Source organism: Hemibagrus wyckioides, linkage group LG08 (assembly GCF_019097595.1).
Source record: "Hemibagrus wyckioides isolate EC202008001 linkage group LG08, SWU_Hwy_1.0, whole genome shotgun sequence".
Taxonomy (NCBI): domain Eukaryota; kingdom Metazoa; phylum Chordata; class Actinopteri; order Siluriformes; family Bagridae; genus Hemibagrus; species Hemibagrus wyckioides.
The window spans coordinates 10,743,960-10,756,463 of NC_080717.1; the positions used below are offsets into that span (position 1 = coordinate 10,743,960).

At 38.3% G+C, this 12,504-nt stretch overlaps 1 protein-coding gene across 2 annotated transcripts; it reads left to right on the forward strand.

Moving 5' to 3' along the window:
* Positions 1–2,143: 2,143 nt before the first annotated feature.
* On the forward strand, positions 2,144–11,133 carry zdhhc15b (zinc finger DHHC-type palmitoyltransferase 15b). Of its 2 annotated transcripts, none has more exons than XM_058397844.1 (12): positions 2,144–2,607; positions 3,464–3,490; positions 3,678–3,772; positions 3,868–3,988; positions 5,040–5,109; positions 5,297–5,329; positions 6,731–6,851; positions 7,205–7,337; positions 8,427–8,553; positions 8,686–8,795; positions 10,124–10,194; positions 10,285–11,133. In XM_058397844.1, the coding sequence occupies exons 1-11, from the start codon at positions 2,559–2,561 to the stop codon at positions 10,168–10,170; spliced, it is 933 nt and encodes a 310-aa protein (XP_058253827.1). In that variant the 5' UTR covers positions 2,144–2,558; the 3' UTR covers positions 10,171–10,194; positions 10,285–11,133. The 2 variants fall into 2 exon arrangements, with proteins under 2 accessions (XP_058253827.1, XP_058253825.1); XM_058397842.1 differs by lacking the exon at positions 2,144–2,607 and adding an exon at positions 2,873–3,055.
* Positions 11,134–12,504: the final 1,371 nt, after the last annotated feature.

Consider the following 12,504-nt stretch of genomic DNA (forward strand, 5'->3'; position numbering starts at 1 on the left):
TGCTGTCTACCACAATAATCAATACACCAATACACCAACTGAGCGAATGTCTTTTTGAAGAGCCGTGTTCATCTCTCCAGTACAGAGCCTTGTAAGATCTGTGCCAAGGTGCATTAAAGCTGTTCTGGTGGCTTGTGGAGGCACTTAGACATATTGGATTTTCCTTTAATTTATCTCTCAGTGGACAATATGAGGGAATAGGTAGCTTGGTAGGAGAGAACACAACCAAAAATAAGAATAATTAAAAGATTTTTGTGAATACCTTATTTTTTATGCAGTCAATGAAATGTCTGGTTGAGATGGAGAACTGGCGAGAATTCATTTTTAATAATCTGGAAAGATTTAGAACTGATGCCACTACCGAAACAAATAGACAGTAATCCTTACAAATGCATGAAGAAGCAAACAAGGTTAAGACAAATAAGTCCTTGTCTCTTGTGGCAAAGCATTTGACAAAGCCTGTAGTAGGCTAGTGAGCTGCACATGTTGCCTCTTTTGAAACCCTCCACACTAGACTGGCTCAGGTTTGTGGGTCTTTAGTGCTAGGCATCTGCCAACAGACTTGTGGCTACTTCTTTGATGGAGTGTAGTCCTTTATGATCTTCATGATTTTAAATGCTTCAGAAACTCTAGTACAGCAGATAGATTTAAAAAGATAAAAAAGACACTTTATATTCAGTCTCATATAGTACAAAGAAACTCTCTGATCATTTAAAGCTGGCAGTGAATTCGAAACATAGCCACTCCAGTGCTTTTACGTTGTTGTCATTTACTTAGCAATTTTAGAGGTATGTTTAGGATCACTGTCCTGCTGCAAGCCCCATTCACGAACAAGTTTTAACTTTGTCCTGTGTCGGTATTTCAAGATAATTCTTCCTTTTGATGCCTTCTGCTTTCTGAATTGCAGCAGTGACTCTTACAGCAGAACACCCCATAACATTATTCTACCACCCCTATGTGTTACAGTTGGAATGGTGTTCTTAAGATTAAAAGCCTTACACTATTTCTTTCATACATATCACTGATCATTTTGGCTTTTTATGCTAGTCTTAGTGTAAAGCCTTCTTCATTGCATGAAAGCCTTTCAGAGCATGGCGATACAGGACTCTTTTAATAGTAGATGATCACATTTTGATACCTGATGACTGCAACTCAAGAACTTCACCAGTTTCTTTGTTGCTTTAGGGATAAGTTGAACCTTTCAGACCAAAACTCTTTCATGCCTGGTAGTTAATTTGTACATGTTTCCTGAGCGATGCGGTGTCCAGGTGGTCCGAAGATTTCTGCATTTGCATTTTAAAAGCCATTACATTGCAAGAGGCAGTCAACTTAGTTTATGTAAACTTTGATTTCTGATATAGTGAATTAAACCTGAAATACGTCTGTCTCTAAGAGTTTATTTTAAAATGACATATAATGTGAGCAAAGCTCTAACTGCCTTGTCATTTTATGCTGGATCAGTTTAGGAACTTTGGAGTATGCTCTGGACAGAAATCCCTGCTGCACTTTAAATAAATATTTGGTTAACTCCAATCTACAACTACTATAACTACAGTTTCTATGTTTTACCAAATAATTTGATTCATATTTCAGTTTTACAAGGTATCGAAACAAAAATTATTTTAAAAACCCTTTAACAAGAAACAATCTAACATTTGCACTCAACTGTTCATCTTAGTGTTAGAATCTCACTCTCTCATATGTAGACTTGCTGCTCTTGATAGAAAATAAAAATAAATAAATAAAAATAATTATTACTGTAGTATCCTAGAGCTGTACTATTTATTGTCTTAACTTGAACAGGCCAATCTTTATAACATTTGTTTGAACAAAATCTAGTTGAAAAAAAGGGTGCTATGTGAAAGAAAACAAAGACAGAAAAAAATATAACGCCTTTGCAGACTTTGGGGTTATGGCTAATAGCCAATGGTGTATGGCTTAAGTTTAAGGACACTGTTATTTACAGTAGTTCATGAGGTTTCTGTTATGGCTGGTGTGAGAATAATTGACTTCTTTTATTTTATCAGTAGTTGTGTAGTGACACCTATTGGTGGAAATGTGTAATGCACAAGTGATACAATACACTGAGCTCTTGCACGGCATTTTATTAGACTAGATACATGATGAAGGAAGTGAATTATTCACTTCTATAAACAACAGTACTGTAAACAACTGTATATACCAGTCAAAAAAAGATCTACTTTGCAACACCTGTTAGTGGGTGGGATATATTAGGCAGCAAGTGAACATTTTGTCCTCAAAGTTGATGTGTTAGAAGCAGGAAAAATGGACAAGCGTAAGGATTTGAGAGAGTTTGACAAGGGCCACATTGTGATGGCCAGACAACTGGATCTGAGCATCTCCAAAACTGCAGCTCTTCTGGGGTGTTTCCGGTCTGCAGTGGACAATATCTATCAAAAGAGTCCTATAAGTGTCCTTTGGGTCCAGTAAGTGTCCTTTAAATCCTGTAAGTTGTGAGCTGGGGTCCACCTCGCAACTTACAGGACTTCTGCTACCATCTTGGTGACAGCACACCTTCTAGTGGAGTCCATGCCTTGATGGGTCAGAGCTGTTTTGGCAGCAAAAGGGGGACCAACACAATATCAGGCAGGTGGTCATAATGTTATGGCTGATACATGCTCGCGTATGCGTTGTGTATCTGACTCTATATTACCTACTGATGTACGTTTGTTTCATTCAAAAAGGTATTTGTTTGTTTTTAACAATAGTGCACTACCCAGAGCATAGACATGGTTGTTTTTTAAATACTGTTATTACTCAGTTTACTTATTTAACAATCAGCCTTTCTGTCCTCTAGGCTGACTTTAAAACTTGTTCGCCGCAGTCTCAGTCAACCGAGTGCAGAATTACTTCCGGTTTCCAAGGCGAGGATTAGCAGTAGATAGCGGAGAACATGATTGTGGTATTAGTCCGACTATGGCTCTGTCGAGAGGACTGAGATGTTGTCAGAGAATATTTTCCTGGATACCCGTTGTCATTATCTCAGCCGTGGTCCTATGGTCTTATTATGCATACGTGTTTGAACTTTGTTTCTGTAAGTATTGTTGATGATGATGTTTTCCCTCTAATTTAGCGCGCTAACCTCAGCTAGCTTGATATCGACCGTAGCTTTGTTGACATTACAGTAAGGAGCTGATTTTCGATCTCGGGTCTAATCGTTGAGGTAATCCATGTGAAATAGTGAAGAAAAAAAAGTTGAAACATAATGCAAATTAAATTCTGTTCACATTATATTGACTATGTAGCTGTTAGAAGTCGTCTTAGCTATCGTTATATACACCTGTACTTATTATATTTACAGGTAAAGCAGCTGACTGAGCTTAGATAATATAAACAAACAGCATACAAACAAAACATCATATTCTTTTATTTATACATTACGTGCTTTCATATCTTATTATTAAGAAAGACTAATTGATTTGGGACTGTATCTGTGTTGCAGTTACTCTCCATAACACACTGGAGAAGGGTAAGTCACTGTAAAGATTAAATCTCAAAACCGGAAAAACTAAAAAAATTAATTTCCGATTTATTCTTCAGTTCATGTCTTATCTTTGACTTGATTACAAATTGCAGTTTTTTTGGGGGGTTGTCTTTGAGTATAATTATCAGAACATGTCTGCTGATGAAATCTTGTCTGATGTGATCTTCTGCAGCTGCTTATCTTCTGGTCTTCCACGTATGCTTCGTGATGTTCTGCTGGACCTACTGGAAGGCCATCTTCACTCCAGCCGCCACTCCGTCCAAAAAGGTGGACATTGAATGCATGTATTTTTTTTTTTATTCAATTCTTTACCAAACTGTGCTCCCAGTGTTCAGCATGTATGTACTCTTCTTTTGCGACAGTTCCACCTCTCCTACAGGGACAAAGAGAGGTATGAGATGGAGGAGAGGCCTGATGTTCAGAAACAGATCTTGACTGACATAGCTAACAAGCTCCCTATCTTCACACGAACTCAGTCGGGAGGTAGACATCCTTAATTTGTCTTTGTTAAAAAACCTCTGAAGTAAAGCCCATGCAGTAGAATGGGTACATCTACACTATATTGCCAAAAGTTTTGGGACACCCTGCTAAATCATTGCATTCAGGGGTTGGGCTTGTCCCCTTAGTTCCAGTGAAAGGAACTCTTAATGCTTCAACATACCAAGACATTTTGGACAATTTCATGCTCCCAACTTTTAGGGAACAGTTTGGGGATGACCCCTTCCTGTTCCTGCATGACTGCGCACCAGTGCACAAAGCAAGGTCCATAAAGACATGGAGCGAGTTTGGTGTGGAGGAACTTGACCTGACCTCAACCCAATAGAACACCTTTAGGATGAATTAGAGCGGAGACTGTGAGCCATTCCAAAACTGGGACGTCTGCCTTTACATGCACATGGATTTAATATGGAGTTGGCCCACACTCTGCAGCTATAAGAGCTTCAACTCTTCTGGGAAGGCTTTCAACAAGGTTTAGGAGTCTGTTTATGGGAAATTTTGACCATTTCACTAGAAGCAAATTTTTTAGGTCAGGCACTGATGTTGGACGAGAAGGCCTGACTCACAGTCTCCGATCTAATTCATCCAGAAGGTGTTCTATCAAACTCGCTTATCCATGTCTTTATGGACCTTGCTTTGTGCACTGGTGTGCAGTCATGTTGGAACAGGAAGGAGCCATCCCCAAACTGTTTCCACAAAGTTATGCCTTGGTATGCTGAAGCATTAAGGATTACTTTCACTAAAACTAAGGGGCCTGAATTCAATGATTTGGAGGGGTGTCCCAAAACCTTTGGCAATATAGTGTATTTCAATAATACATTTATACTGTGATCAAATACTAGATAAGATAAAGGGTCTTTCATAACTGTCTCTTTCTTTCTGCTGTTGAACTCTGTTGAATAGCCTACACATTACATCTGCACATAATGGTCTATATGTTTTAGGAACAGCAGTATATACTGTCTATAGTGTGTTTGCTGAAGCATGGATCTCAATTCAGACACTTGCAAATTTCCTTTCATTTGTGTGTGTTAAGCTGTCAGGTTCTGTGATTACTGTCAGCTAATAAAGCCAGACCGCTGTCATCACTGTTCAGTCTGTGAAACGTAAGTGTCTCTTTCTGTCTTGTACCATTTGATCTTAATGACTGGAAAAGAGGATCTCACTCTACTCGAGACTCATGTGATAATTAGCAGGTTTATTAGAAGTTAAAACACAAGATTGGATTTATCAGAGCAGATAACTCAATTCTGTTCTCTTTACATTAACAGCATTTTAACTTTCTTTCTGTAGGTGTGTCCTGAAAATGGACCATCACTGTCCATGGTAAGTTAAAGAAATAATGCTGTACACCAGTTCTGTTTTAGTCTGGAAGTATGAAGGGTATATTTATTTTTACTTTACATTATTGAGGAGAAAAAAGTTTCTTTGTTGTCATCTGAGGTTATTTTTTGTTTACAGAAGTTGTTGACCATGCAGCTGTTTAGGTGTTGTTAAATAAAAACATAAAATTGAAGGACAGTGTACTATCTTTTTCCCCCATGACAGTATGTGTGATCATAGACAAGAAGAAAAGAAACAAACAGGGAAACTCTATAGGCAGCTGTTGAATTCAATATATATATTTTTGTAAAACAGGCATAACATTATGACCTAATATTGTGTTGGTCCCCCCTTTGCTGCCAAAACAGCCCTGACCCATTGAGGCATGGACTCCACTAGATCCCTGAAGGTGTGCTGTGGTATCTGGTACCAAGATGTTAGCAGCAGATCCTTTAAGTTCTGTAAATTTAGAGGTGGGGCCTCCATGGCCCCCAGCTTACAACTTACAGGACTTAAAGGATACTTCCTAGACCCAAAGGACACTTAGAGGACTTAAAGGATACTTTGTCAAACTCGCTCAAATCCTTACGCTCCCCATTTTTCCTGCTTCTAACACATCAACTTTGAGGACAAAATGTTCACTTGCTGCCTAATATATCCCACCCACTAACAGGTGCCATGATGAGGAGATCATCAGTGTTATTCACGGCACCTCTCAGTGTTCATAATGTTATGCCTGATCGGTGTATATACACAGTGCTTAATGCTCATTTCTGATTGGTCAGAGAGTGTCGAAGAATATTCTGGAACAGCGGCAGCTCTGGAGGTTGTTTCACCTTTGCGGTTTACATTAATGCACTTACACAGGGACTCAGTTGGTAGAAGATCCACCTAAAGTAATTTAAAATTGTTCACTTGTTGATATGGTGAAGTTTTCAGTGAATAGGTGTATAGATCGCTATAAAGATGTATCTAAATGTGTGACAAAAAATGGTAACATAACAAACTCCAATTTTTTTTTATCTTCATAAGAGGGGAAAAAAGGGAGAGTGATGTGGTAACAGCTGTTTATAGCTGCTATAGTATAAGTGCTAACAGGAATGAAGTTGTTTTGATGTTGCACTTTATGTGGATAGGACAAATTGCTTTCAGTCTTTAGTATCAGCTATATATGGTTGAAATGACAATAAAAGCTTCTTGACTCGACTTGACATCACAACCTGAAATGTACTGTAATTTATAAATTGTCATTCAAAAATTGTTAGCTTAGGCAATTGTGTATAAGCAGAATAATACACTTAGAGATGTGTGGTTATAGGAAATAATCAGCTTTAGTGCTTGCAGTAATTCAGTATAAATACCCATGGGCTGTGATTGATTTGTATTTATTTTTCTCCTACCCAGGGTGAACAACTGCGTCGGTTACTCAAACTACAAGTTCTTCCTTCTCTTTCTGTCTTACTCCATGCTCTACTGTGTCTTCATCGCCTCAACTGTGTTTCAGTATTTCCTCAAGTTCTGGGTGGTGAGTGTCATCATAAAGTAAAACAAACAACCCTTTGTCTCAACACCTTCACTTGGTGGCCAATTCAAATATGAAACACTGCTCTTTTTGAGTTTCCAAATCTGATTAGTCAGAAACTGTTGCCCAATTTTCCACACAGCAGCTCTGACTGTAACGTCTGTTGTAATTCAGATCCCAGGGTGGTATTAATGGGCTCCTTCTGATTATTAAAATTCTGATTATTGATATGATGTGATGTTTCTCTCCTTTATTCCATGCATATTAAGATCCTCTGTGAATAAATACTTGAAGCAAGATCTTTGCCCCTTTCCTCAGTTAAAAGATTCTAAAAGGATTTCCTTTGTGTTTTTCAGGGCGAGCTTCCAAACGGTCACGCTAAGTTCCATGTCCTTTTCCTTTTGTTTGTTGCTGTCATGTTCTTCGTCAGCCTCATGTTCCTCTTCGGCTACCACTGCTGGTTGGTGGCCAAGAACAGATCCACACTGGGTATGATTGCTCAAGTCAAAGTAATGCTGTATGATTTGTTTGGCTATATACACCGATCAGGCATAACATTATGAACACTGAGAGGTGAAGTGAATAACACTGATGATCTCCTCATCATGGCACCTGTTAGTGGATGGGATATATTGGGCAGCAAGTGAACACAAAGGCTGGCCCGTGTGATCCGATCCAACAGATGAGCTACTGTTGCTGAAATTGCTGAAGAAGTTAATGCTGGTTCTGATAGAAAGGTGTCAGAACACACAGTGCATGACGGGTCAGGGCTGTTTTGGCAGCAAAAGGGGGACCAACACAATTATTAGACAGGTGGTCATAAGTGGTACTTTTTCCAGTACCCTTTAGAAGCTACATAAGATATGTATGTGTTTCCCAGAAGACTAAATAATACCACTTTACACCTATCACCCTGTTCAAAAGTTTACACACCCTGGCTCTTAACCTATTGTGTTGCCTTCTTGAGCTTTAGCAAATGTTTGCACCTTTTGTAATAGTCCCTGAGAGTGATTAGGAAATAGATTCATAGAGCCTCTGTTGGAAAGGGTTGACTGTTAGCAGTTTAACTGCTCAAGACAAACAAGGAACTTATGAAAAACTATTACAAAACAAATGCATAAAAATGAATGTTTATGATCTTTTTTTAATGATTAACAGATTATGAAAGAATTGATTTTGTAAACTTATGACCATAGCGATGGATGGATGGATGGATGGATGGATGGATGGATGGATGGATGGATGGATGGATGGATGGATAGATAGATAGATAGATAGATAGATAGATAGATAGAATATCCATGAAGACCTCTTCACCCAACATTAAGGCCTGACCTCAGTAATACCCTTGTAGCTGAATGAGCACAAAACTTCACAGACACGCTCCAAAATCTAGTGGAAAGCCTTCCCAGAACAGTGGAGTTTATTATACCAGCAAACAGGAGACTAAACTGGAACTGGATGTTTAATAGTGGGTGTCCACAAAGCAAGGTTGTGGTCATTTAGTGTAAATTGATAGATTATACAGCACATCAACTAAAATAAATGTTTTCTGTGTTACACTCTGACTATTTTCAGAGGCTTTCTCTGCACCTGTATTCCAAAATGGTCCTGACAGGAACGGCTTTAACGTCGGTTTCCGCAAGAACCTACTGCAGGTCTTTGGAGAAAATGTAAAACTCTGGTTTTTCCCAATTTTCACCAGGTTAGTAAACTGCAGTACCGTATGTTGTGTATTATGGGTGGAAGGATATTAAAAAGAATGATAGAATTGTCGTATCTTGGCTTTCAGAATGCAATGTGTGTATATTTAACCTGCATTGCTTGTGGTCTTTAGCCAAGGTGACGGCCACCGTTTCCCGCTGCGGACTCTGAGCGAATGTCGAAACCCTTTACTGTCCAGTGAGAGGAGATGGCAGGAAGATGGCTCAGATGAGGACAGCACAGGTAATGACATGATGATGGAACTGAAAGAACAAACTCTAAACCATTCCAGCTCATTGAAGAGACAGTGTGATTTGTTTAACTGGTTGCAAAGACATATTTGAGTCTCCTCTAAAAGAAATCACACATCAGAGACAAACAAATGGGGGTTTATGCTTAGCTGTTCTATTCAATAAACAGAAAATGTGCTAAAGGTTGACAGATATAAATAAATTATGGCAAGTGCTTTTGATTTCTAATCTCGTTTCTCTTCGCATAATAACAGGTGATGAAATCACACAAACCTGCACCCAGATTTTTCTGAAGGTTTTCTTGGATTTCTAAAACCATGCAGACAAAAACAGATTTATTGCTTCTGTAGAAGTAGTGGTTCTGTCATCTTGTGGCTTGTGGTCTGTTTACATAAGAACACTTAAATATGTGGTTGGCCACAAGTTTGCGTAATTGGCACATCACTGCTTCTTCTTCATGATCTTCCGACATTAGTTACACTAGTTAGTTTATTTAGACATTTAATTTGCGATTTCTATTCTGCCTCATAGCAAATAACAAAAAAATATCTATGCATATATACATATACTGTATAAATAAAAACTGATGGAGGTTTTCATCACCTTCCTCCTGATGGTCTGGCAGCCAAAAGCCATAGCTACAATCTCAAGTCTCCTGAAATCCTTAAATAGGATTTATTGTGCTGGTTTATCTAGAACAGTTTAGATTATTATTATTATTATCTGGTTATGTTGATGTGGCAAAAATAGTAAACAGACTATATCTGCTTCCCACATTAGGTGCTACACACTATGCGCTGTGTACTCTACTACTCATCTAGTGGATGAGTTAAAGACGGTAGAATCATGTCAAATAGAACACTAATGTTTATTTACTGACTGGAACATTGCATGCGTTTGGCAAATGACTTCGATGCGATGCCGCTAGCTTCAGTGGATGTTAAAAAGTTTAAAAAGAAATCAATTTAAAATACATTTATAAGAAGCCTTGTCCACTGGAGTGTTGTCAGCCATCTTGAAAATTTGTAATCTCTGACCCTCTAACCCTCATGGAAATAAGCGCATGGTCTGGGTTCTTGAAGTGCTCTACTTCTTGGAGGGATATTTTAGGGATAAAATAGTTAATAATATTACTTTAAACTTCCTTCTCTGTTTCTATACTTCTGTAAAGCTGCTTTGAGACAACGTCCATTGTTAAAAGCGCTATACAAATAAATTGAATTGATTTGAATTTTCAGTGTGAACACACTACTCAGACTATTTACCCTACAAAATGCAATAGAATAGTTTGGGACACATGTTTGTTATCTTTCTGTACAGATGGTGAAGTGGAGCATGATTCTTCAGTCAGACTGGATATTGAATAGTCATGGTTTGAGGTACATGTCATGGTAAGTATAGACTTTTGTTTGCTTTGGTTATTCGATACTGGATGAGGGAATATATTTGCTCTGACTCATGCTTTGTTTTCTGTTTACCAGAGAAGCACTTTCAGCTGCTTCAGGCTTGCACTGTAGAAGCGACTTAACACCAAATCTTGGATGAAGAGGCAGCATTCCAAATACTTAGAGAATTCCAGAGAAGCATATCCTCATAGAGTAAAATGGTCAGAGGGAGTGGCTTTGTCTTCTTTTTTTCTATTTTACTTTGTACGTTTTCTGTACATCATCATCATCATCACCACAAGCACCTTCGTCCGGTACGAGATTCATCAAGGACAATCACAGACTGTTCCCTGGGGCTTGGATTTGCTTTGTCTACTGTGTGCAAGATAATGAAGAGTGTTCTGACCTTGCATCTCATATTGTATTACATTTCAAGCTCACAGATTCGTCTTACCATGTTCGCTCCAGTGGCAGTTGGTGTCAACAAAAGCTGCCATTTTTTTTTTTCCTGTGGTCACTTGCTCCAAGTACTAATATTTGTCCTGCAAGCCTGATGTCTCTCCAAGCCTTAAAGATTCATCAAAGACTGTAAAGACTCTCCTGTAAAATCACTGTGGTGCAGTGAGATAGTACTTTTTATTTAAATATTTAAATTGTCCTTTTTTTATGACGTATTTACAAACATATGTGTTTTCATTATGTGTATTTCTTTAATGGCAGCTTGCTGCAGCCTAAATCCTAAACATGGTATGTAACAAATGATGAGCGCTGATGTGAGTGTGTGATGTGGCTGACACAGTATTTTCCCTTCAGAGAAATCGCACCTGACTCGGCTTACCAGACTTATTAGAGTCATGACCTGAATCCGGTGAGAGCAGAAATGCAGAAGCAGTTAGAAGCGAGCGTTTCTCGTCATTTCTCCAATAAAGACAAATAATTTTGTACTGTAATCTCATGTCTTGAGTGCCACTAGGTAACACTGACTGTATCCCATATCAGCGTCCTGTCCTTATTTTTGTACTTAAGCCTTTTCTTGGTATTATGGAAAAATGTGTAAGACCTTTACACCCTTCCTGTCGTAATGTGTAACTGTGTTTATGTCATATGATCCTTTCTTATGAGTCATTATGTTGACGTGATCTATTTCATGTGACCTTCCTCTTTTTAAAACCTTTATTTATTCTCACTTCTGGTATAATGTTCACTAATACAGATTATGCATTAAAACAGTTTAATCACTGCATAAAACAAACATCATCGACAAATTATTTTCAGATCATCTCAGTGACCATAAATAAAGGCGCCGTTTCGACCAAACAACTTCTGTGGCATTCCTGAAGACGGGCGACAGTTTAAAGGAAAAATCACTGGCTTTAGTATGCGGTAGGGCATGGCTAAAGGTTCCTGAATGTTGTAAATACTCTGTATTTAAATGTATAAAATAATATTTTTGATATTTATTGGAGATTTTTATTGCTGAACTTTCAATCAGGGGAAATCAATAGATCCTGAGATACTGCTGTTTGGATTAAATCCCATATTCAAACATCCAATTAAAATGACCAGACAAATAGATAAATAAGTATATGAAATACAACAATGAATGTAATAGACTCTGATAATGGTGGGTTATGCTTTCCACCACTGAAACATTAAAATAATAATAATAAATAATAATCTCACCCCAATTTGAAAGAACCACTACTGCTGGGTATTCTGTTGAATGGTTTTGGTTTAAGAATCACTTACTGCAAACCAATACTAACCTCTTCTAACTGAACTAATTTTATTGCTGCAAGTTGTCATTCAGTGGTTGCCATAGCAATAACGTTTATCTGGGGAATGCTCGCGCCGACTAGCATTACAAATTGTCGCTAAAATTAAGCATTTGTTTATACACAAAGTCCATCATGTATATATGCATCATATCATACAAGATGAAGGAGAAACACTGTGTCTCGCATGCACTCGACCTTCTTCCCTCCCATTGTCGCTCCATATTCACATAAAGTTAATCCTTTCACAACTTTGTCACACGCCCACATCTGGTCAGTAATGGTTGCTGTTGCTCATGTCATCAGAAGTCACCAGGTCTCATTGCAAATGAATTGTCTGAGGTCGCTTTGTTGCTGTTTGTGTGTGTGTATGTGTGTGTGAACGCCTCTTTTACCTATGACCTTTATCCTATTGCTATCCTGATGGGAGTGATCTATTTCAGGATGATCCTGCCCACATCCAGTAAGAATTAGGGATCATTATTAAAATTGTTTCAGTCAAATGTTATGGCAGGGGGACACAGCATTATGGATGCAGACC

Excerpts from the sequence above, each read along its gene's own strand:
- zdhhc15b (XM_058397842.1), top strand. The coding sequence starts at position 2,938 with ATGGCTCTGTCGAGAGGACTGAGATGTTGTCAGAGAATATTTTCCTGG. Across the intron at positions 3,491-3,677 it reads CCATAACACACTGGAGAAGG|CTGCTTATCTTCTGGTCTTC; the intron begins GTAAGTCACTGT and ends GATCTTCTGCAG. Across the intron at positions 7,338-8,426 it reads CAAGAACAGATCCACACTGG|AGGCTTTCTCTGCACCTGTA; the intron begins GTATGATTGCTC and ends GACTATTTTCAG.